The sequence below is a fragment of the Rhinatrema bivittatum genome, chromosome 1 (genome assembly GCF_901001135.1).
Source record: "Rhinatrema bivittatum chromosome 1, aRhiBiv1.1, whole genome shotgun sequence".
Taxonomy (NCBI): domain Eukaryota; kingdom Metazoa; phylum Chordata; class Amphibia; order Gymnophiona; family Rhinatrematidae; genus Rhinatrema; species Rhinatrema bivittatum.
In genome coordinates this window covers 281,184,773-281,210,446 of record NC_042615.1, presented here as the reverse complement: position 1 = coordinate 281,210,446, position 25,674 = coordinate 281,184,773, and the positions used below count along the sequence as shown (strand labels likewise).

At 43.3% G+C, this 25,674-nt stretch overlaps 1 protein-coding gene across 2 annotated transcripts in view; it reads left to right on the top strand.

The window, feature by feature from the left end:
- Nucleotides 1–13,319, top strand: part of LOC115087953 (nucleophosmin-like) — a 210,587-nt gene extending 197,268 nt beyond the window's left edge. For both annotated transcript variants that reach the window (XM_029595739.1, XM_029595729.1), the window contains exons 9-11: nucleotides 2,239–2,349; nucleotides 5,067–5,141; nucleotides 12,759–13,319. In XM_029595739.1, the coding sequence (XP_029451599.1) occupies nucleotides 2,239–2,349; nucleotides 5,067–5,141; nucleotides 12,759–12,809 (237 nt within the window). In that variant the 3' untranslated portion in view covers nucleotides 12,810–13,319. The remainder of the gene's footprint in view (nucleotides 1–2,238; nucleotides 2,350–5,066; nucleotides 5,142–12,758) is intronic.
- The last annotated feature ends 12,355 nt before the right edge of the window (nucleotides 13,320–25,674 follow it).

Genomic DNA, 25,674 nt, shown 5'->3' with positions numbered 1-25,674 from the left:
AGACCAAAACTGTGAAGGATTTCAAAGGGGCGTGGGATAAATACTGTGGATCCATAAAGTCTAGAGGATGTGAATGAAGAGAAGAGGCATGGGGGTGGCTTGAGGGAATGATGGCTACCTGGAGTTGAATATCCTTATTCAATAATGCGACTCCAACATTGCTCTATGCTTCAACAGCAAGAGGAAATGTGGGAAAAAAGGATTGCAACCACATAAAAGCAGGGAAGTAGCTTGCTTGTTACTACCCCAAACCAAAAAATACCGGATACTTCACTTTCAATGCAAATCCAGCATAGCTCTCTGCTTCAACGGCAGGGGAGAACATTTTGACAATTTACGCATATCCAGCTTAGCCCTCTGCTTCAACGGCAGGGGAGGAAATTTTGTCAATTCACGCATATCCAGCATAGCTCTCTGCTTCAACGACAGGGGAGGAAGTTTGACACTTCACGCATATCCAGCATGGCCCTCTGCTTCAATGGCAGAGGGAATGAAGAAAGTTGGATCTATATTCAGGCAACAATCAACAAGGACTGAATTACACAGTCTGAATAAACAGATAAGCATGGGTGCAGCTTGCTTATTGCAGTGGTTAATACCCCTAACTAAATTAAGCTATTTCACTTAGATGCAGTTCCAACACTGCTTTCTACATTAATGGCAGGGGTGGAAGGGAAAAAGAATAAAAAAAGGTTACTAAGAGCCAACAGAAACATAAGTATGTGAGAGAAAAAAAAAAGTGTGAAAGCTTGCTGGGCAGACTGGATGGGCCGTTTGGTCTTCTTCTGCCGTCATTTCTATGTTTCTATGTAAATCTGAGTATCCTCAGCCCTCCTGAAAAGTACATTAGAGTTTATATGTTCACACCCTTGAGTAGGTCATTTTACCTGTTTAATATTCTGGTATCAGAAAATGGTGGATCTTAAATTAAAGAAAGGAAGATTAATTTATAATACTACTCCAAATTTTAATGAGATTGGAACAGTATATGGTATGATGAAACATACTTGTTGGTTAACACTGAGTTGGGTGTATTCTGCGGCACAGTCGAGTTATGACTGGGGTCTAACAGCGCAGTGCTTTTGTTTTTGTTGATTCAGTTTAGAAATGCATTTTGACTATAAACTTATTTTTATACTCTAACCAGTCCTGTTTGTTTACCTATTAGGGTATCAGTTCAGAAAATTAATTTAGTTTAACTTGGAATAAAGGTGTTAAATTGGCATTTTGGCCATTTTTTCTTTTTCTTTTAAATGATCATCTTTTGTCTGGTGATCAATGGTGGTTTATCCATTTGTTGTTGTTGTAGTTGCTTACATTCTGAACACTTGTTTATGAAAATGTTTACTTTAAAGACCTCGTCTGTTTTCTTCTTCTGGAGCCCACATTCTAGGAAGTTCAGCACACACATGATATAGCAGTGATACACAGGAACTTAGCTAGGTATTGTGGTTGTTGGTAAGCTGGGAATAAGTGTAGACTGTCAAACAGCATCCAAAGTTGGGCACGCAGCATTTTTTTGAATGAGCAATGGAACCAAGCAACAAAGATGTCATCCTCTCAAAAAGGATATCAGTTGTTTGGGGGGGGGGGGGGGGGGTACAATGCAAATGTAGGCTATTGAAAAGTATTGGAAGGTAATACATGTGATGAAAGTTTGTCCAGATTGGAGACGATTATTCTCTTTAAAATCAGATAACCACAGGAGGATATTTTTACACTAAACAGGTATATCAAATATTCCAAGAGGGATCATGTAGGGGGCCTTTTAAATTCTGAAACTGCAAACAAATTGAAGTCCTCCTCTTAGACACAGGGAAAAAGAGTTCACAGTTTTCAGAAAAGGAAAATGTTTGCTTTAACTTGCTGAAATTGCAGAACATTGTGCCAGGATCATGAATACAACTTACACAATCATTAACACTTAAAGCAAAAAACTGGAAAAGTTGTTGGCGGAAAGAGAGAGCGCTGGATTTGATGATGCAGTTGGAGACTCCAGAGGAAAGTGAAAGCGTGAGGTCCTTATGCTGATTGGTGTCCTGAAAAATGTTTTTTACCGTGCTGTAGAGCAGGCTAATATGATTAGTGGAGGGTTGCCCTCATCTTGATTACCATGTAAAGACAGCAATAAGAGACTTGTAGTTGGTTAGGCTGAAAGGCCGCCCTCTTCAAAGCTATGTATGGGCAATGCTTTCTACTATCCTGAGCTTGGGCTGTTTGCCCGTTTTCTTATTCCAGACATCCGACTTGGACAAGAAACCGAAAGAGAAAGGAAAAACGCCATCTGAACCCAAGCCGCCTCCTACTTTAAGTGAAATAAAAGTCCGGTTAAAGTCCATGTCAGACAAGGTGAGCTGGGAAATAAGCATTCGGGTGCAACGCTGAGTGCTCCTATCAGGAAAAGATCAAAGTCATACACTTGTGCAGTTTGCATCTATGTGCCATTCGTCTCTGTACTGTATATGGGTACAGCATATTTCTATGGGGTATAAACCTGTGCATTCTCTGTATCCATGATTGTATATATGTACATCAGAAACATATAATATGATGACCCATCAAGTCTCCATTTCCTCTTCCTGCTGTATTACTGTTCAGTTCGGAGTTAACAGTCTGCTTGGATTTAGCAATCTATTGTTATTTTGGAGAGTTGTGGGTGGATCCTTGGACCAGTGGCAGATGACCACGCCCCCGGGGGAAGATCCCAAGAGGGACCACCCTTCAGGCTCAGAGTATGGAAATAGACACACACTAATTCTTTTATTAGACAGTATACTGAACCACCAGAGGTGGCAGTAGTGAGCTGGAATGCCTGGATGGGCTGTAGTCCCTCGGATACTGGAACAGCGATCCCTGGAGGCTGAGCTGTAGAAAAAACTGAAATATAGTGAGTAGGCAGGGTATACAGAGTTCATGTACTGAACCAGATGGTAACACTCACACAATGTCTCATAGAAGCCCAGGAGCTGGAATGTATAGGCCCTCGAGGAGCAAGTACCTGGGTCCAGGGAAAGCTCTGAGAGAGCGATGGTAACTCACTGATGTAGTTGGCAGTGATGACTTCCAGGGAGAAGAGAATACCGAGTAAGTCTGGGAACGAGGGCCCTCGAGCGAGTACCGGTTCCAGACTGTCACCTGAAAAACAAAGGAGAGAGCGAGGCCCCTGAGGAGCAGGTATCCCTAGTAAGTCCGAGGAGGCAGAGTAGCTTAGGTAGAGTAACCCTTGCTAACTCAATCTGTTAGCAAATTCTAAGACCTTAATATCTGTCGCGGGGGACGCCCCCGAGGTTCGCGCCATCGCCGGTACTTCAGTCGTGGCCGCGCCACGCGCGCGCCCCTAGGCCTCCAGGAAACATGGCGGTTTGCAGCATCCAGCCGGTCCGAGGACGCTGGAAGACGAAGAGGGAGGCGCCAAAGAGGTAAGGAGGGCGGAGAGAGGGTGTCGGGAACTGATGGACACAACAATTACTACAGACACCATTTTATCTCCATCCTTTCCTCTGTAACTATGAATCTTCTTAGTTCAATGGTTTCTTTAATTCGGATGCTGTTTTTATCTTTGCCGCTTGGATTTGAAGGCCAGTTTACAACTCCACTGCCCTTTTCTGTGAAGAAATATTTCCTTAGTTATTCCTGAGTTACCATCTTTCAGCCTTATATCATGACTCCTTGTTCTGCAACTGTGTTTCCAGAGAAAAAAAAATGTTTTTGTGCATTTATACATTTGAGATATGTAAGTGTGTCTATCATAATCACTTTTCTCTCTAGGGTATACATACAATGCTTTGTAAAAGTCTTCACACCCTTATATGTATTTCATATTCTGCTGTCTAAAAAATATAAAGCAAAATGCATAAAAGTAGGAATTTTTCACTGATCTACACAACTTACTCTACATTTTCATAGTGAAAGCACAATTACAGTAATATTCCAAAAGTAAGAAAAAAAACAGACGTTTTGATTGCATTAGTCTTTACACCCTTTTCATAGGGAATCCAGATTAGCTGTGGTTCAAACAAGTTGCCTTAAGACCAAAAAATAAGTTGAATAGCGCCCACCTGTGTCCACCACAGTAGCCAAATTGATTTGAATACTCTTGGATGATTCACAAGACTGCTTCTGTTGTATGAAGTGAATTTGAAGCAAAGGTCAAAACATGCTGAACAAAGAGCTACTTAAAGAACTACGGGATAATGCTGTTTAAAGAGACATTGGGGGAAGACGACAAGAAAACCTCAGTGCATTTGAATAACCCTTGAGGCGCTGTTAGATCCATCGTTGTAAAGTGGAAGCAGTTTGGATACTACCAAGATGCTGCCGCGATCAGTCTGTCCCTGCAAGGTCAGTAGCCATGGTTTGAGGAAATCACTGTAGAAGATCACCTTTAAAAGAGCTACAGAGGGTCTCTGGCTGAGACTGGGAAAAATGTTAACTGTTCAACAGCTGCAGTCCACAGATGTTCCCCCAGCCAACCAGAAAGGGCTTGAGCTCTTCTGCTGAGAAGATGGGCCAAAACTCTACCATCCTGCTGGCCGAAAGTTGGTGGACGTTTATCCTAAATGTCAATGACTTGTGACTGTTGGGGCTGCAAAAGCGACTTCCACCAACTACTGAGTCAAGGGGTGTGAAGACTTATGCAAGCAAGAGATATATTTTTTTTTGTTAAATTTTTAATTATTTGTGGAATATTTCTATCATTGTTCTTTCATGATGAAAGTGTAGCGTATCTTGTGTAGGTTAGTGAAACAAACATTTATTTTAATGTGTTTAGATTTATATTATAGACAGCAGAATGTGGAAAAAGTTCAAGGGTATGAAGACTTTTGGAAGGCACTGTACATCTGTGCTGTGAAGCAGTGTCCCATTCCTTGTATACCAAACACGTATGCCTCATTGACCTGTAATTTCTATGTTGTGCACTTTTACATCTCTGGTACACACTGCTCTTCATTTAGATATATGTATCCACTATGCTGCATAATATCTCTGTTCCACATCTGTGCACAGAGAAGGGCAAACACCAGTCATGGAATTCCTTCTAACTCAGATTTATTCTCTGGTTCCAGGGCCTGCCCTTGCCAAAAACTGAGCAGAAGTTTGAGAATTTTGTGAAGAGCTCCTTTAAGCTGCAGGATAAGAAGGTAAGCAGGGTGAAAGGAGAATGTTGGGCTGAGTTCTGGTAGGGCAGGGGGAAATGTGGAAAAGAGGATTTACATTCAGACAACATCCAACAAGGCATTGATCTGTGCAGTCTGGGTAAATAAGCATCGGGGTAACTTGCTTGATGCGGCGGTTATTACCCTTAACCATTAAGCCTTACGATTCACCTTTGATGCAACTCCAACATTACTCTCTGCATCAGTGGCAGGGGGTGGCAGGAAATTTGAATCAAACAGTTACCAACAAGGGCCCTGAACTTAGTGGTCGGTGAAACAGATAAGTATGGGAAAATAAGTGTAGGAGCTTGCTGGGCAGACTAGATGGACTGTTTGGTCTTTTTCTGCCGTCATTTCTATGTGTCTATGTAAGAAGCAGTGGCAGTTAACTTTGCCCTGAAAACTGAACTGTCATGCTGTCACTGCTGACCAAACTTGTGTGTGGCTGATGATGTCTAGGTGTTTTGTTTTTTCCTTTGGACTTTTTACTACGATTTTTCTTATTTGGGTTTCATACACGTTCATGATCTGTTCATTCGGGGACAGCCCTGCTGATGGCACTCCCTTCAGAGCTTGCTTGTAAATAGTAATTAGCCTGTCTTACTGCTTCCATCTCCCTCACAGTTCTGTACACATCGGTAGGAAGCACTGAACTCCTGGGATATTGCTAGGTACGGCAGTATTCTCCAGGTAATGGATGCTTGCCAACCAGTTTCAAAAGAATGCATGTCTGTACCGTGAACAAAAATGTAAGAGAATGTGTTCAACTGAGGGCAATGGGATGAAATAAGACCAGAGATGACAACATGGTGAGCACCTGATGCATAAATCTCACCAAGGCTCTCTGAATTGATTAGTAATTTTATTGAAGAAAAGACAAACTAAAGAATTCTAAGAACTCTGCAGGCTGCTGGTACTGTGATGCCCCTGAAATCATGGAATGCTGTCCCAGATAACAGGGTAATAGAATCCAGCACAGCTGTGGAATTTTCTCCACTCCGTATGTGTCTGAAAGCGACGATACATATGGGGGGGGGGGGGGGGGAGGGTGACAGGAGTTAGTAGACATGTTTCCTGCTGTTTGCAGATGTGTGCTGGTAGTCATGTTTTTACATATCTGTGAATGTTTGTGGGAATGAGTAGATATATTTGGGGGGCTACAGATGTTGCAGTGGGTGGAGATTTGCAGTTGTATGAACTGGTGTTTGCATAGTAGACTCATGTAATGTTTTTCAGATGTATAAGTTGTACAGAAACACTATTGCCCAAATTTTAAGAGCTCTGCGCATATCAGAATCGGAGGTTACGCGCGTGACCGAGCCCTGTGCTCGCAGAACGCATTTTGGAAAGGGCTCGGCCATTCGCATAACCCCCGTTACGCGCAGAAGTGCCAGGCCAAGTAAACGGGGCAGGGCTGAGACAGCGCCATTAAACGCTGTCTCGGGGAAGCGCACGCCGGAAAGATACTTCTACTCCAGAGGAGCAGTAAGTATTAAAATAAAAAATTTAGGGCTAGGTAGGGTTAGGTTAGAGGTTGGGGAGGAGAGGGGAATAGGGAGATAGGGAGGAAGGATAGGGTTAGGGAAGTTCCCTCCCAGTCCACTCCTTAATTGGAGCAGACTTGTAGGGAACTGGAACCGGCCAATCGCGTCACTGCGCGTAGGTTGTAAAATTCCCCCCCCCCCCCCCCCCCCCCCCGGCTGATGTTAAAATCCTTACACGGAGATCGCATTTTATTGCCCATGGCTTGCAAAAGTATTTGACCCCCTAAAAAGTCCGCAGATTTGTGTGGATTACAAATGACATCCAGACAGTATGTTTAATAGGGATGTGCATTCGTTTTAATTCAATATGGTTTGGGAGAACCAAAATGAATGATTTTTTCTGAAATTTCAGAAAAATTCATTTTTCAGGTTGGTGAGAGCTAACTCTCAATAGCACGCACTAACCCGAAAATCGGGGCCCCCGAAAAAAAAAACCCTGAACTGCGGGAAAAACTAAATTCCCTTGGGGGGGCCCCCAAAATGAAACCCGCCACGATAGCAAAACCCAAAGCACATCTCTGTTTATTGCAAATCAGTATGCTCTTCAAATAAATTTTCAAAGTCAGAATTCATTATTTCTCTACATTTTTGTAAAATAAAATTAAAAGCTGAAAATGCTGCTTGCATAAGTATTTGACCCCCTTCAGACTAGTACTTGGTAGAACCATCTTTTGCTGCAATAACAGCTTTAAGTCTGTTGGGGGTAAGTTTTTCTACCAGCTTTGCACACTGTTTGGAAGTGATTTTTGCCCCTTCTTCCTGGCAGATTTGTTCCAGGTTGTTCAGATTGATTGGATGACGCTTATGGACTGCAATTTTCAAATAATGCCACAGATTCTCGATTGGATTGAGATCTGAACTTTGACTTGGCCATTGTAGAACATTCACCTTTCTTGTGTTCAACCACTCCTGTGTTGCTTTGGCCTTGTGGTTGGGATAATCTTCCTGCTGAAAGGTGAACTTTCTTGCAAGTTTTAGTTTTTTAGCAGACTGAAGCAGGTTGTCTTGCACTGTCTCCCTGTATGTTGCGCCATCCAGCTGTCTTTCAATTTTAACAAGATGCCCAGTCCCCACTGAGGAAAAGCTTCCCCACAACATGATGCTGCCACCCCCATACTTTACTGTTGGGATGGTGTTTTCTGAGGAATGGGCAGTTTGAATTTTGGCCAAAAAGCTCCATTTTTGTCTCACTTGACCATAAAACCTCATCCCACATTTTAGCTGGGTCACTCTGATGCTCTCTGGCAAACTCCAGATGCGTTTTGGATGCACTAGAACAACTCCTGATGCAATAATAGGATTAGTGCACCCAAAACAAGCTTCCAAACCTGCATGTACTGAATAGCACTCATCACATGTAAATGCCAGGTTGATGAGGCTATTAGCTAGTACCCTGATGTGTAAAAAAAAAAAAAATAAATAAAAAATCACCGTGCACCTGACGCACATGTTTTAGCCCTCAAACATTAATGCCAACCTAGGAGCTTGCATTAAGTCTTGAGGTGCCCCAAGCCATCAACAGAAAAACAGAAAATACTGCTTTTGTATGGTTCCTCCGACTTAATATTATTGCAGTATTAAGTAGGAGGAACCACAGTTAGCAGCAACATTAGAAAAAAAAAAAAGTCTTGACAGCAGTTAGATTAGGAAAATGGACGCTCAATTTACCAGCATCTGTTTTCCTAACCCATGGCTGTGTGTGGGTTTGGAAAACAGACGCTCGTTAATTGAGTGCCCAGTTTCCTATCCTGTGGCTGTGTGCACAGCCTTGTCTCTTGTGCGCCCAATGCCAAGGATGTGTTAGGGACGCACAATTTCCCCTAGTGCGTCTTTTTTAATGCAGCTGTTCATTTGCATATCGCGTGTCCAGGAGAGATGGATGGGCACACATTAGGAAAACGAGCACCCAGTTTGGACCCCCATTTTTAACGCATCCATATTGCATTGGCCTGCAAATAAATTGTTCATAGAATAAATCCTGTAAACAAATTCTGCTGGTTTTCAAAGATGTGGACCTCTTTAGCTTATGCCTTTAACGGGGGCCCATCACTGCCCACAGGCTGGCAGAAAATGGGGCCTTTTGATGATTTCATAGGGGTGGAGCCAAACAGGCCAGTGCTCCCAGACAGGAATAGAGCACTCTGAGGCCATGGAGACAGCAGCAGAGGTTACAGATAGCAAGCAGCATGCATGTTCTGCCAACTCCAGTTTCTTACAGGAATGAGTTCTTCTCCCTACATGAGAGAAATTTATATACGTTGAATCCTCAGTCAGAGGCATCATTAACACCAGGCAAATGGGTCCCGTGCCCCTAATTCAAAGGTCATTGACTATAGTCTCAGCCACAGACCCGCAAATTTTTTTTTTTCCAATTCCCAACATCTCCACTCTACAGGTACATTGTTGCAACTCTGCTCTGCTCTGGAATCATGGACAGTCCAGGGAGTCCAGGACGCCTGGGCACTGCTGGGTCCCTACTCCTGGCCTATGGGCGAGAGCAGGCTGCAGCATTTCCTGGGCCTATGCAACTGGAGAGAGAAGGCTGCTGTCAGCTAGGCCTACGTGGTAGAAGAAGGCAGCTACTGTGTCAGCTGGGTCCTACATGCAGGAGGAATGCGGCTGCTGTGTCTGCCGGCCCACACAGTGGAAGGAAGTGACTGCTGCTGCCTGCACCTTGCACATTCGAAAGGGAGAGAGAGTGTGAGTGTGTATGTATGAAAGAGAGAGAAAAGGACGTGTTTGTCCCTTCCCTCACCTCACTAATCCATGACAGTCTCAGGGTGACTGGAAATCAAGTTTCCAGGTGTGGAGAGTGGGTTTGGTTTTTTTGTTTTGTTTTGGTTTTTTTTAAATCCGTAACTTTTTTCAATATTGGATGTTATTTGCTGTCTTTTGAAATATTTCATTGTTTGAGTTTTTAATTAGTGGATAATGTTTTTGTCAACTGATTTGAAATATGTATTCTATTTGTAAGTATAGTTTACTATTATGTTTTATATTTGATTTTGTTGTTTGATGTTTTTTGTAGGATGGTAATGTTTTTCTCTTTCCATTTTTGCACTGCGTATAGAGTCTGGTGTGTTGCTGTTTCTAGCTGAGTTTGTCTGCATATTTCTATTTATGTTCTCTTTATTCTGTCTTTGGTGGGTGTTTTGTCTGTATTCTGCTTGAGTGATCAAAGAAAATATTCTGCTAGTGTATAGTTTCTGTGTATGGATCTATAGCAGCTTGGCTTGTTCTGTTTTCCTAATAGGTGTATTGGTGGTTTAGACCCTTATGTAATATTTGTAATGCTGACTTTTCATAGGTAGGATTGGTATAGTTTAAGTGATGGCATTATGGAAGGTTTATTATATTGTAATTCACGTTTTTAGAGGATTCATTGTCATTTTTTTCAGCATTAAATTAAACAGCATATTTTTAAAATATCTATAATACTATAACCCAAAGTAAGGGACATACTGTGCTGTGCTGTCTAGGTCCCTCAGTCAATTGTGATCTTAAGAAGAGATCATTGAAGGGCGTGGATGATTGATACACTCAATATTTCTGCAACATTGCGAAAAATGAGCAATGCATCCATGATACACCTGTATGTATGCAATTAATGGAATTCATGAATCTGTACACATTATGCTCTATCATTCTTATGGTGCTTCAAATTGATTTAAGAGTGCCTCACTAATCATTGATGGTCCTGTTGACCCATTGGTTGATTGTTCATTGATACTGTCCTGGGAATGCTAGAATAGAGGAACAGAGGAATGAGAGAGAGAAGCAAATTCAGGGGCAGTAATAGCAAATTTATGCAAATGAGGAGAGCATTAGGTCTTCAGGTGCCCAGTCCTATTCTGTTGAAAAGTTGGCAACTCCTGGGGTGGTGGGGGAAAAGGACCTATAGACTTGTGCCCCAGCTCTTTGAAATACCTAGTAACACCCCATCCCCTGTATATGTAGATTTCTCATTCACCTTTAGTGTGGGTCTCATGAAAACCCAGCTGGCCAGGGGGTCACCAGTACAGACCTGGGAAATCCTGAGATAAGATGACAGTGAGAGATTTTGTATTTTGTCAGTAGTCTATGACAGTTTGTGGCGTCTAGGCCACACATTGGTACTTGCTTATAACTTTGAAGGTAACCCAGATCTGGGAAATGATAAGATAGAAACAGCTGAGAAGTTTGAAACAGGAATATGCCGAATCCCTCCTGTTTGCACAGTACTTGATTTTGCTGTGGATACATGGAAGAATTTGCTCCCCCCGGTATAAAGGGCATGGGATAAACGCTGGATCCCTAAAGGCGAGAGATTGGAAATGAAGAAAAGGGTGCATGAGGTGGCAGTTACTATCTCTCACCCCTCCATCTCAGGGGTGGCCTTCATGTGCTGCAGAAGAGGGGATCAGCACTGCTGCAGCCCTGGGGAGAATCCTGCAGGGATTGCAAGGTGGGGACCAGAAAGCTGCTGTGAGACCAAAGGGGGAGACTTACTAGCCACACAGAATCCAATGTCCACACCTGTTGTTGGTTCCAAAAAGTGGAAATTTATTGAAAGTCCAAAACCGTTTCCAATTTTTCAGAAATAATTCATTCAAAAGGATAACTAGATACAGCCCAGTTATTCAAGAAAGCAAAACAGTCCTCAAAGTACTTCTTGATAGAGGAACAGCTGCAGCCCCAAGGCCTTCGAAGCAACATTTCAGCAGAAAAACAAACCTTAATTTTCTTAGTTAGTGCTTTCCCAGCAAGGACTACACCCCTTGATCTTAGGGATAAATTCCTTCTGGTTGGCTTTCAGTGATCTCAGTTCTATGTCTCTCTCCTCTCTCCAGGGCCTGGGTAAACCCTATTTATAAACTCCTGTCACACCATCCCCTTTGGTGGAATAACACACCTCCCACACTTAACCAACGTCATCTATCATCCTTCCCAACCCCCTCCTTTAACAGGAAGGAGCTTGCTCTTTGCAAGGCGCTCTGTAGAAGAGGAACTCCCTGTCTTCTAGCTGAACTGTGACAGCAGGAACCCTCCAGAAAACTGCTTGGTGGCCCTAGCCAGAAGGCATGGGGATTACTACCCTTAACCAATTAGCCTTGCGTCAAAAGCATCAACTGCAACATCATTTTCCGCTTTGACAGTGGGAGTGGGGGGGGAGGGGGGGAGATAAAAGGAATTGGATTCAGACGACCTACCAGTGTTTGGGCCCTGACTTCTACATTACGGGGTACTGATACACAGACATTAGGGAAAAAGCACAGGACTTCTTCTACAGCCAAGTCCTAAAGCAAAACACGTTCAACAGAAATTTTGTTATGGGTTTGACAGATTTTGATTGTAAATATAACTAGCTTTAACATAAGGCTTGGGAGTAACCAGCACAGAGTGGCAGTTACTATCATAAGAAACTTGCTGGGCAGACTGGATGGATCATTTGGTCTTTTTCTGCCATCGTTACTATGTGTGAAGGTTTTCAGATTAATTCAGTGGGTGATGGGAAATAAGGTTACCCACTGACTCCATTTTCCAGGACCAGCTACTTCATTTTTACCCCATTGCATGATGCAGAGAGATGTATTTCTTTTCCCTTTGAAAAGGGGTAAAATAGAGAGTGGTAGTTGATAACCCTAGTGGGGATGGGAGGGGAGGGGAGGGGCAGCTTTTGGGTACTGCTGCTGTTGGGAACTTCAGTGTGAGGGTGAGGAGAGTAGTCTAGGCCACACGGAAGTTGTGTGCGTGGTAATCTGTGGACAGTACTGAGGCCATTGCAGATTGGGCATACGGCCAGCGCTATCTGAGGCTGATGGTTGCAGCAGTTCATGTCTGGGGACATTGGCGACTGCCAGTGGAGCTGCACAAACTGAGAACAGCGGTGGAGACTGGTCCCTTAATCTTCATACATATGTAACTTCTTCCATAGAGACCACTATTAAATTCTGTTCCGTTCTAACACCACCTATTCTTTGGACATGGAGCTAAACTCCCACAAGAGGATTATGTTATGTTTTTGTGGATGGTCTTATATAGAGCTTTACCATTCATTCCATTGTTTTTGGTTTTGCAGGCAGCAAAGGACCTCTGGGCTTTTACACAGTCACTGAAAGGAGACAAGTAGATCCATCCAGGCCAAAGAGATGAGGCCTCTGAGATTCATCCATTGTAAAGAGGAGAGGGACAGCCTCTTGAAAGCGAGCACCGTCCAAGACTTCTGACATGCCTCTCTCTTTACTTCTCTTATTTTCTATTACCAGCATTATTTCCCTGGTTTTGGTTTTCCCCCTCCTTCCTGCTCTCTTCTTTCATCTCTCACTTTTTCTTTGCTTATCTTTCACTCTCTTTCTCTTTTTTCTTGCCTTCTCATTCTCTCTCTTCTTTCTCTCTTCATGATTGTAAAATGTCCCATATGTCTTCCATTGGTGAACCCCCAACTGGGAGCATGCGTGTACTGAGAGTTCACTTTTTCCCCTCTGCCAGCTCTTCTTGATGCTGCAGATATGGCATTAATATTGCCCAGTCGGCTGCATTTTGTCACCAAAAGTGGCAATGTTTGTCACCTAAAGTTATGACGTGCCCCCTGTTCTTTTAGGGAGCACTTCGTGACTCAGTGTGACAACAAATAGATCTGTGATTGAAAAGGAAGTTTAAATATTTGCATACCGTTAATGCATAAGCATTTTACAAGGAATTTTTTTTTTTAAGTAATTCACAGTATCGCTTTATGTAAAGTGCTGTTTTTGGGCCTAGATGCACCTCATCTTTGCAGCTATGTAACAGAATAGCCTAACTTTGGTTTTCTGAAGCCATGGAGTCTACCTTGTGGACTTCTGCCAGGGAAGAGAAGTACTGTAGTTTTCTGGTGTGCTCATGACTGTCTTCTGTCATTAGTATGACATTGGGCAGGTCCCATGAACAGTCTGTACTTCCACTTATCGAACAGAGGTTGAATAATAATGCTGCGTGCATTGCAGACTCTTAAAACACTGTAGGCAGTCTGTGAGTGCCGATGGGAACTGGACTGCTTTCACAGGGGTTCTCAATCCAGTGCTCTGGACACAACCTGCCAGTCAGTTTCCAGGATATCCACAGTGAATATGCATGAGACAGATTTGCATACACTGCCTCCATTATATGCACATTTATCTTATGCCTATTTCTTGTGGATATCCTGAAATCCCAAGTGTCTGGACATGTCCAAGGACTGAATTGAAAGCCTAAGGAACCGCACCTGTAGTTTGTTCACAGGTTTACAATGAAATCTGCAGGCTCTTAGCAGACCACTATAAATACAAATTATTACTAGCAAAATAATTATTTATGGCATTTTATGTTGCCTCATTAATGACTACTGTATAAAAGGAAAATTAAGCTAATGATTACAATTCTAAAAAGAAATGTACAACATTATTTGATTTTGAAACTTAAAACATTGTTTAGGAATAAAAAATATAGTAATGCGAGAGACCCTTCTGATCACTGAGATCAGTGTTACAAATCTGATCATAAAGGTGCACTGTAAAAATTAAACTAAAATAGCCTGGAACAGTTCTGTTAAAAGTTACTGAAGTGTTAATACTTGGTGGGGTAGGATTTATGGCCCATGAACATAGTCAGTAACTCAGTAGTCAATACATAAATTTGGTTGTTACACTCTTACCCAAGTGTACGTCGGTGTCTTGTACTTGTCTGTCCCATCTCTCCCTTTTTGTTTATAAACAGTTATGTAGTCTACACCTCTCAAAGTTGAGAGCATATAGTTGTAAACAATGTTATTGATTTTGACAGATTTGCTGGGGTTTGTACCATAGGTGCATAACAGTTTTGTCCCATTAATGCCTGAATTAGTATTTTGATTCCATTTATCCTCACCATGGAGGAGTACACTCGAGAGAGGACCTCTTCTAACCTAAGAGTGCTGGCAGCAGAACTACTATTATAGCAATGGAGTGAATTGGAGATTTCATACACAACTTAGAGAATCAAATGATGCCAATGAAATTTTGTTTTTAGATTGTCATTCATCTAAAGATGTAATCAGTGGTGGATGGTGCTCCACTCATGAACATGACTTTCTGCAATCCATGTATTGGTATAGGGAAGGCTATGAATAAGAACTCCCAACAGCAGGAGCCTGAACAGAGATGCATCTGTTTCTGTTATGAATTTGTTGGAGGGGATGGGGGCCAATTGTTTTTTTTTTATTATTATTATTATTTTTGGTTTGGGGTTTTTTTTTGTAAATTTTAATGAAAAATTAAAGTTTGTGGTTTTATTTTTTGGGTCCCGTGTTTCTTGCCCTTTCTGAAAGACTTATAGTTGGAATACTGGTCCTTGTATGGTTTACCTCTCATTCTGTGTTCCAATAGTATAGAACTTCTTTTTCATAGCATCAGCAAAAGTAACACCTGTACAGTGTGATTTCACTTTCAAGTTTTTATTTCTTCATACTGACATTTGATCTGAGATATCACATTGGTTTACATTCAGGTACTGTAGGTATTTCTCTATTCCCAGAGGGCTTACAATCTAAGTTTTGTACCTGAAGTAATGGAGGGTAAAGTAACTTGCCCAAGGTCAGAAGAAGCAACAGTGGGACTCGAACCCTGGTCTCATGGTTCATAGCCCACTGTTCTAACCACTAGGCTATTCCTCTTCCCCTCAGTATTTGTGTGCTACACAGATTTATTTGTTGAATTGCCTTTGTAGCATCATGGATGCAGCATAGTTTGCACCCATATGTGTGACACAAAATGGAAAAAGGGGAACACTCCTCCGTGCCCACCCCCAGACGTTCACAGAGATGATGCAGGAGAGATGGGGGACTGTAGGGGGCAGCAGTCTGTGAGAGCAGAAGGAGAATAGCAGAATGAATGTGGCACGTCTTCTGACTGAGCTCTGAGGCCAATATTCAGAAAGCCGGTGAGCAGCCAAGATATCTGCCTAAATTTAGCCGGATAACATGTCCTGATGAATGTACTCGCCTAAAATTATCTGGCTACCTTTAACAAAATGCCATTCAAATCTAACCACTTATGTTTCAGTGTGACCGGTTAGGTTTGAATGCTGTGAAGCCATGTGTAGCCAGATGGCTTGCTACTTAACCAGCTGCTGTTTATTCAAAATATAGCCAGTTAAGTGACTGTAAAATTTAAAAAACCCCTCAGAATTCAGGGCCTTTGGGTCCAAGCCCCCCACCCCAGAAAACAAACTAAAATAACTGCAGGCATAGTGCCTGATTGCCCCCAACTCACAAATTAAAAAAAACCAAAAACAGTGTGTGTTAGCACCCTGAGGCTCGCCCCCACCCTCTCCACCTACCCCACCCCTCTATTCCACCCTCTCTACCCCTATCGTACGCTTCCCGCATTGCTTGTCAGAGAAATAAAATGTAAGCAGCCGGAAGCAGAATTTCAGGGGTCTGGAGCATGTGCGGTGGGGGTTAGGGGGGCTCGTGATTTTCAAGAAAATACATTGGGAAGGGGGTGCTGATTTTGGAGTGCTAGCACACTTTTTTTTTTAATTTGGTGGGGTGGGGGGATGGGGTGCTACACCTGCACTTAAAGTGTTTTCTGGGATGGGGGTGAGGTATTGCGCCTGAAGGCCCAAAAAGCTCTTTTTCTTTTAAGTTTTTTATTTTGGAGTCATCCAATCAGCTATAATTCGAATATAATCGGTTTAAGTAGCAAATTATCCAGCTGCACAATCCAGATAATTATAGGACTCCTCGGAGGGAGTCCTTTCCTAGATACGGTTGAATATTGGCCAAGTTAAGTCAAATAACTTTGCTCCATCCCGGAGCATCTCCTGCTCATGCTCACCTTATTTTATTTATTTTTATTTTTTGTTTGTTTCTTAATCATTCAAACTTTAGGCAGGTAATAAACTTATCTGACTAAAACTTGGCCACTCGGTGGGGGAATATATTTAAATACGAGGTTTGCCAGGCTAAGTTCCCTCTTGAGGTGTTTTCAATCAGACACTAACTATTGGTGATGATTTAATTTATTAAAAGGAGGATGTTAAGAGTCGTGTGCGGGTACGCACACATGGATGCGTTGATTTTATATCAATGTACGCATGTGCGTGAGAATCCCGTCTCGAGCACGTAAAGGCGGGGAATTTTAGTAGGTACTTGAAGTGACGCGATAGGCCTATCTCCTAGTTCCCTCCCAGTTCTCCCAAGTAACGGAACAGACTTCCTAAACCCCTTACCTAACTTGTTTCCCTTTTACCCTACTAGCCCCAACCCCTAAAACCCCGCTGACCACCCTTTTGTTATTTAACTACTTGCACACTGTCCATAGCAGAAGCAAATTATGTGGTTGTGGGATCCCAGCACGTGCTAATGCGCATAACTGACCATGGGTGCAGTTCCATCCCACCCCTTTTTCGCCAAATCTTTTTTATCTGCATACCGAGACATATGCACATAGCTGCGGGCCTCTTAAAATCTGCACGGCATTCAGTCACCCATATCTCCCGGATTTGCCGCACTTAGGGCTTTTAAAATTCGCCCTTAAGCTTTTGATGAATTAATTTTTGGGTGCTCCTTTGATGTTGTTTTGTTTCAGTAAGTTTTATTGTTGCAGTACCAGACAAGCTCCCTCACCTGTGTTCCTTACTCATTGTTTATCAGATTCAGTCTTCCGAGTGCTCTGCGTATTGATAGGAATATACTGAGTGAATTCTTCTGCTTTTATGTACATTTATTTATTTATTTAAGGCTTTTATATACCGACTTTCTTGATACAAATCAAATCAACTCGGTTTACATCGAACTAAGCAGTTAACCATAACCAATTAACAAAAGACAAAATTTGATGAAGCATAAAGTTACATTATAACAAGGGAGCAAAAACTGGGGATAGGAAAATAAAGGGGGAAGAACAGAGATAGTATACTATATACAGGTGAGGGTGTGGGTGTGGGAGGGAGGCAAAGGAGCCAATGTCATCATGACGTATTAGTGTGTCTTAGTGCTTGTTTAATTACAGTGGAGATGGGAACAGTTCTGAATCAAGCTATTGGGCTAAGAGCAGGGAAAGGCTCGACCGAAAAGCCATGTCTTGAGTTTCTTTTTAAAAGTTAGGAGACAGGTTTCCTGCCTGAGGTCCGGGGGCATGTCATTCCAGATGGAGGGACCTATTGTTGAGAATGCCCTGTCTCTGATATTTGAGTGGTGTACTGCTTTGATTGGAGGAATGTGTAAGGATCCTTTGTAGGCTTCCCTTAAGGGTCTGGCTGTAGAGTGAAGTTTGAGAGGGTGTAGCAAGTCAAGAGGCGTCTGATGGTGAATGTTTTTGTGGATGATTGTAAGTGATTTATGTAGAATCCTAAAGTTTACTGGGAGCCAATGAAGATCTTTCAATCTGGGAGAGATGTGCTCTCTCCGATTAGTATTCGTCAGGATTCTCGCCGCCGCGTTTTGAAGCAGCTGGAGGGGTTTTATTGTAGTAGCAGGAAGACCTTGCAAGATGGAGTTGCAGTAATCGACCTTAGAGAACAGGATGGCTTGGAGGACCGATCTGAAATCATGATGGAAGAGAAGCGGCTTGAGTTTTTTGAGTACCTGTAGCTTGTAGAAGCACTCCTTTGTAGTGTGGTTTATAAATTTCTTTAGGCTCAGGTGACTATCTATTATGACTCCAAGGTCTCTTGCGTGGGAAATTTGTGTGTTGGTGTGTAGCTTTTGATGGAAGGGACTACCTTCTGGGGTGATGAGCAGGAGTTCTGTCTTGTTAGTGTTAAGCACCAGGTTGAGGCTTGAAAGGTAGAGGTTGATCATTTGCAAGTAAGAATCCCATGTTTTGAGAGCTGAATCCAGTGAATTAGATATGGGGATTAAAATTTGAATGTCGTCTGCATATATGTAGAACTTCAGATTTAATTTTGAGAGTAAATGGCAGAGAGGGAGTAGGTAGATATTGAACAGAGTGGGCGATAATGAGGAGCCTTGGGGAACTCCGAATGGGGAGTTAGTGCGAGTGGATTCTTTGTTATTGATTTTAACCTTGTAGCCTCTGTTGCAAAGGAAAGAATTGAACCATCTGAGGGCGGGTCCTGCGACTCCTATGTCTGATAACCGGTTTATAAGGGTAGTATGATTTACGGTGTCGAAAGCCACTGAGATGTCAAGAAGAGCAGAAGGACTGTCCTTTGTCAATGCCAGTGTATAGCTGATCTAAGAGCGAGATGAGGAGAGTTTCAGTGTTGTTCTTTTCGGAATCCATATTGTGAAGGGTGTAGAATATTATGTTCCTCCAGGTAATTTGAAAGTTGGTTATTTACGATTTTCTCCATGATCTTGGCTACAAACGGCAGATTTGATATGGGGCGGTAGTTGTTGGGATCATCCGGGTCCAGGTTCGGTTTTTTGAGAACGGGTTTAAGGGTGGCCAATTTGAGAGCGTCCGGGAAGATTCCTTGTGAGAGGGAGCAGTTGATAATATCTGCTAGATGTTTAGAGAAGGATTCTGGTATGAGAATCAGGAGTTTGGATGGGATTTGGTCTAGAGGGTGAGAGGAAGGTTTCATTCTTTTTATCAGGGTTTCCACCTCTATAGCGTAGGTGGGATCAAAGGATTCCAAACCAACATCTAGGTTCGGGCGAAGGGGCCCGAACCTAGATGTACATGACCATACCAAATGATATTTTAGCCATCTGAAATATGCCCAGTTTGGGAAATTGGTATCCCCAATCATGTTGTAGATTTTATTTTTTGCCACAATTTCTGTGGATTACTTTTTCCCAGTTTTGGATTACAGTTGATTGGGCCTCACCTTTGGTCAAACAGTTTAAATTTGTGAGTCATAATTCCAGTTTTCTTGCCTGTTTTATTAATATCAATATCTGAGACCAAGAGGGGCATAGTTCAGTTAAGGTCATGTAAGAATGATGAAACCTGTGTTTGATCTAGCACTTAAACCGTGCAAGGGATGATGATCTGATCACTGGTGATGCCACTGCCATGGAAATTATTTATTTTGAGGAAGAATGTTATTGAACTGTCTCCTGATGAAAAAATCATTATGATGCTCATGAAAGGTGCCAGAATGGGAAAAGTAGAAATGTAATACTTCCATTTTAGCTGCAAAGCAGCCACCACAGGAGAGCAGCAAGAATGATTTTTGTACACCTGGGCCTTGCCATTGTGCTTTAACCTGGCTCTGTAAGGATCCCTGGATGAAGGACCCACTGCTATTACTGGCCTCAGGAGCATGGGATCTACTTAGTATTTGGATACCCGCCAGGTACTTGTAGCGTGGACTGGCCACTGTTGGAAACAGGATGCTGGGCTTGATGGACCCTTGGTCTGAACCAGTATGGCAATTTCTTAAGTTCTTAATTCAGGTTCCATGGTAATTCAGTCTTTGGCTTGTTATGAAGCTTACAGTTAGGAAGCTTATTAGTCCCAATTATGATAATTTTACAAATCTAAAGACATGTCCAATGGGGGCAATTTTGAGACCACTAACCATTTTATTATGGTCTATTGTGAATGATTGTAATTTGTTTTGGTCCTCGTCTCTTTTGAGCAAGCTATTGGGCTTACAGTCACTGTGGATGACTAATGTTAAAATATTGAGATTTGCGTAGGTGAACTTAAAACAGCCATGCTGTGGAATGTTGAGAAGCAGTAATGTAATTGCAGTGGCAAAGTATGCACAAAGGGGCGGATTTTAAAAGGGTTACGCGTGTAAGTTACGCGAATAACCCTTAACCCCCCCACGTGCCGAGCCTATTTTGCATAGGCTCGGCAGCGCGCGCAAGCCCCGGGACACGCATATGTGGCATTCGGCCATGCCCCGGGGCCACGGTCCAGGGCGTGGCCGAATGCCCCGACACAGCGGCCTGGGGTCGTGGCCAAGTGCCCCGACACAGCGGCCTGTGTCAGGGTCTGCCGCGCCAGCAGACAGCCGGCGTGCGCAAGTTACGCCTGCCAGAGGCAGCCGTAACTCAGCAAAATAAGGTGGGGGGGATTTAGGTAGGGCTGGGGGGTGGGTTAGATAGGGAAAGGGAGGGAAAGTGTGTGGGGGGAACAAAAAAAAAAGTTCCCTCCAAGGCCGCTCCGATTTCGAAGCGGCCTTGGAGGGAACCGGGAAAGCCATCGGGCCTCCCCTAGGGCTCGGCGCTCGCAAGGTGCACATGTGTGCACCCCCTTGCGCGCTGACCCCGGATTTATAACATGATCGTGCGGCCAGCGCACGCATGTTATAAAATCGTGTGTACATTTGTGCACGCCGGGGTAACGCGCACTAAATGAACCCCCCGCGCGTAATTTTAAAAATCTGCCCCAAAGTGTCCATGATTGCACTAATTCAAGGCTCCATAAAAATGGCTACCACTTAGAATCCATTTGGATACTGTCACATACAAACACAGGTAAGTGATCCAAAGCATCCCTGGACTAAAGAACTGTGTAATTGCTGGAATCTCTTTTGGGTCTTTGATTTATTTTTTTTTTTTTTATTTCATATGATTACATTTAGGGGAGGTTGGTTCCCTTCTGCTTTCCAACAGCAGCCACACAATGTATGTAAACATACTAAAGCCAATTAAAACCAACAACATTTGGGGTACATTTTCAAAACCTTCGCGCGTCCATGTGCGCAAGCTACCTGGCGAGCGTACATGGATGCGCGTGCACGTTATAAAATGCCAAGTTGCTGCACGTAAAGGGGGATCTACTTTTGCAATTTCGCATGGCAACACATTGGGGCCTTCCCCAGTTCCCTCCCAATCCGCTCCAATTAAGTGGCCTGGGAGGGAAATTCCCAACCCCTAGCCTAACCTCCCTTCCCTTTCCCCTATCCTGCCCTCCCTCTATCCCTATCCTAAATAGCCCTAATTTTTCTATTACCTTTTCTTCCTGCGAAGGAGCAGGGCCAGCGGGCAATCTCCCAGCACAGCGGCAAATGGATGCTGTGCTGGGTGCCTCTAGCCCCACCCTCCCCCCGGACCGCTCCTTTTTCAAGCTCCGGGCCTTACACGCGTCCCAGGATTTATGCGCGACGGGGTTTGAAAATATACCCCTATTTGAATACAGACAATGTGTCTATTAACCTAACCAACATTTTATGGTGCAAATTTTCAGGACTACAGAAGATCTTTTCTCATTTACTGTGGACTGTGTAAAAAAAAAGATCTTTCTAGTTCTAAAGCATGCTGCTTAAACAGTTTTGGAGAATAATAAAAGAATTTCTACCTCACTACAGTATTGATTTCCTTGCTTGCTTTTGCTTGTCCTGGTGGATCACACTGTCATGTAAAGGTACCTAGAGCAGATTCCCATCTCAGGTCTACTGCTTGAATGGGCATGGACTAGAGGTGTTGCAGAGGCAGTTCTCAGCCCTTTGCAGAGGGAGGAATTGGACATTGCACAATGGTGATATGTAGTAGCTGGATTTAGGGCCATGATTGCAGGGTTCTGAAAGATGTCTGTGTGTGGCCTCAGGCCTATGTTTGTCTCTACGGTGACTGCAGTAATTTGGGATGAAAATGGAAAGTTGTTGCAAATGAAATGTAATGGCACTACATCACAGGTCTGGTTCCAGTTGAGCTGGAAGCTCAAAAAAGCAAGAGGAATATACTACTGCTTAAACTTCTTGGTGGACTAACATGATACAACTTCCTTTACTTGCCCTAAACCTTTCTAACAGGCCGATACAGTAAAGTCCGCGGGAGAGCGGATGAACGCCCGCTCTCCCAGCGCGCGCACAGTCCACTCTCCTGTGCGCGCGATTCTGTATTCAAATTAGGTCCAGCAGTAAAAAGAGGCGCTAGGGACACTAGTGCGTCCCTAGCGCCTCTTTTTGGACAGGAGCAGTGGCTGTCAGCGGGTTTGACAGCCGACACTCAATTTTGCCGACGTCAGTTCTCAAACCCGCTGACAGCCACAGGTTCGGAAACTGGATGCCGGCAAAATTGAGCGTCTGGTTTTCAACCCGCGGGCTGACTTCAAATATATTTTTTTTTTACTTTTTGTAACTTTTGGGACCTCCGACTTAATATCGCCATGAGGGCTTTTCTGTGCACTTTCCCAGTGCCCGTAGAAATTAGCACCTACCTTTGGCTAGGCGCTAATTTCTGAAAGTAAAATGTGCGGCTTGGCTGCACATTTTCCTTTCTGAATTGCGCGGGAATACCTAATAAGGCCATCAACATGCATTTGCATGTTGCGGACGCTATTAGGTTCGGAGGGGTTGGACGCGCGTTTTCGACCCCTTACTGAATAAGGGGTAATGCTAGCACGTCAAACACGCTTCCAATCGTGGATTAACAGTGCGCTCCGCCAGAGCGCACTGTACTGTATCAGCCCGTAAGTTGGGAAGCTTTGTCTTTATGCCACGATACCAAAATCTGTAACAGGATGGAAAACCAGGAAGGTGTTGAAAAGATGAGGGATCTTGCAAAGCTCGAGGAATGGTCTATGGTCTGACAGCTAGGATTTAATGCTAAAGAATGCAGAGTAATGTATTTAGACTGCAAAAATCCCAAGGGAAGGTTATGGTATTGGAGATGAAATTCTAAGCTCAAAGGAAGAGCGGCATCTGGGGGTATTTATATCTGATGATCTTAAGGTGGCCAAACAGGTGGATAAAGCAATAGTAAAAGTCAGAAAAATGCTTGAATGCATTGGGAAACGTATGGTCAGCAGAAAAAGGGAGGTGATATTGCCATTATATAAGTCCCTGGTGAGACCTAACATGGAATACTGTTTACAATTCTGGAGACCGCATCTTCAAAAGGATATAAACAGGATGGTGTCAGTCTAGAGTGATCGGTGGTCTTCATTCTAAAGCATATGGGGATAGACTTAAAGATCTAAACGTGTACTCTAGAGGAGGACCGGAAGGCTCGTCTGCATACTGCTCCCAGCATCCCCCGGGAGAGGAGTCCAGAAGTCACTGCAAGCGATCCAGGGATTGACGTCCATAGCCCCACCTTCCAGAAGCCCCGCCCCTTTGCAGTAGAGGAGGACCGGAAGTGAATCTCAAACCCTTCCATTAACTGAGTGAAGATTAATTTAACGGTGGTTAAAGAGGATTGGTAAGGATAGCTTTCAGAAAGTTTTGGGGTTATAAAAGTTTGGTGAAAGGTGAAATTAAGGGATATATTCTTTAGAGTTTGTGTGTGTCTGAGGTAATAAGCAAGCCAGAGATAGTTAACTCTAGTGTCTCTTTCACACCCACTCAACCCTTGATTTTTAGGCACTAGACACTTTCTCATTAAAAATCAATCCAGGTCTTATCTAAATCATACTATTGTACCAGCCCTTATTGAAAGTTTAATCATCCCCTTGTAGGACACCAGCTGATTAATTAGTAAATTCACCTGTAAATTTAAACTCTCATTCCAACTCCCTTAGTATCCTAAACTTAACTAGGAACTCAATAAAACTAAGATGAAGGCAGCAGTCCAACAGCAAGAGGGGGGCTTTCCAGTCTTTTGCATTGAGTGTCACATGTATGATTTTTTACCCATCGGTGAGAGATTGTATGTGTGCACTTGGTGCAAAGAGCTCCTGGCTCTCAGGGAACGAGTCCGATCTCTGGAGGCTAGAGTAGAAGACTTGGAGTAGCTGAGGAATACAGAGAGGTACATTGATGAGACCTTCAGGGACATAGTAGCCAAGTCCCAAATCCAGTCTGGCAGCCCTAGTGCTGCCTTGGATCAGAAAGGTCTCCCAGTAGGAGAACATCACCCTGGTGTAGCAGGAAGTGATCGTGTAGCAAGGACCTGCTCTCCAGGTGATGTATTGTCCTCTCGCACTGAGGACAAGTCTCCCAGGGCTATTGCCCAGGAGGGAAGAGTTAGGCTGGCCATCATAGTTGGTGATTCGATTATTAGAAATGTAGTTAGCAGGGTGGCTGGTGGACGTGAGGACCGCCTGGTAACCTGCCTGGTGCGAAGGTGGCAGACCACACGTCACATAAGATTATAGACAGTGCTGGGGAGGAGCCGGCTGTCGTACATGTGGGCACCAACGACATAGGAAAATGTAGGAGAGAGGTTCTGGAAGCCAAATTTAGGATTTTAGGAAGCTAAAATCCAGATCCTCCAGGGTGGCATTCTCTGAAATGCTTCCTGCTCCACGTGCAGGTCCACAGAGGCAGGTAGAGCTCCAGAGTTTCAATGTGTGGATGAGACGATGGTGCAGGGAAGAGGGATTCAGCTTTGTAAGGAACTGGGGAAACTTTTGGGGAAAGGGGAGATTTCCAAAAGGATGGGCTCCACCTTAACCAGAGTGGAACCAAGCTGCTGGCACTAACTTTCAAAAAGGAGATAGAGCAGCTTTTAAACTAGAACAAGGGGGAAAGCTGACAGTCACTCAGTAGTGCATGGTTTGGAGAAATGTAACCTTGAAGGATACTAATGAATCAGGAGAGTTAGGGCATCCCAACAAAGAGGTTCCATTAAAAGCAAACATAGTACATATGCCTATATGTAAAAAATCACCAAAGCTAATGATTTCCGAATTATCCCTAACAACTGAAAAGCAGATTGTTAAAACAAACAAAAAAACACACTTTGAAATGTCTGTATGTCAATGCCAGAAGTCTAAGAAGTAAGATGGGAGAGTTAAGAGTGTATAGCAGCAAATGATGAGATTGACATAATTGGCATCACAGAAACTTGGTGGAAGGATAACCAATGGGACAGTACTATATCGGGGTACAAATTATATCGCAATGATAGGGAGGATCAACTTGGCGGGGGTGTGGCACTTTATGTCCGGGAGGGTATAGAGTCCAACAGGATAAAGATCATATAAGAGACTAAATGCTCAGTAGAATCTATATGGGTAGAAATCCCATGTATGTTGGGTAAGAGTATAGTGATAGGAGTATACTACCGTCCCCCTGGACAAAATGGTCAGCCAGATGATGAAATGCTAAGAGAAATCAGGGAAGCAAACTAATTTGGCAGTGCAATAATAATGGGAGATTTCAATTACCAAGACACACTGGGGCAGGATAAA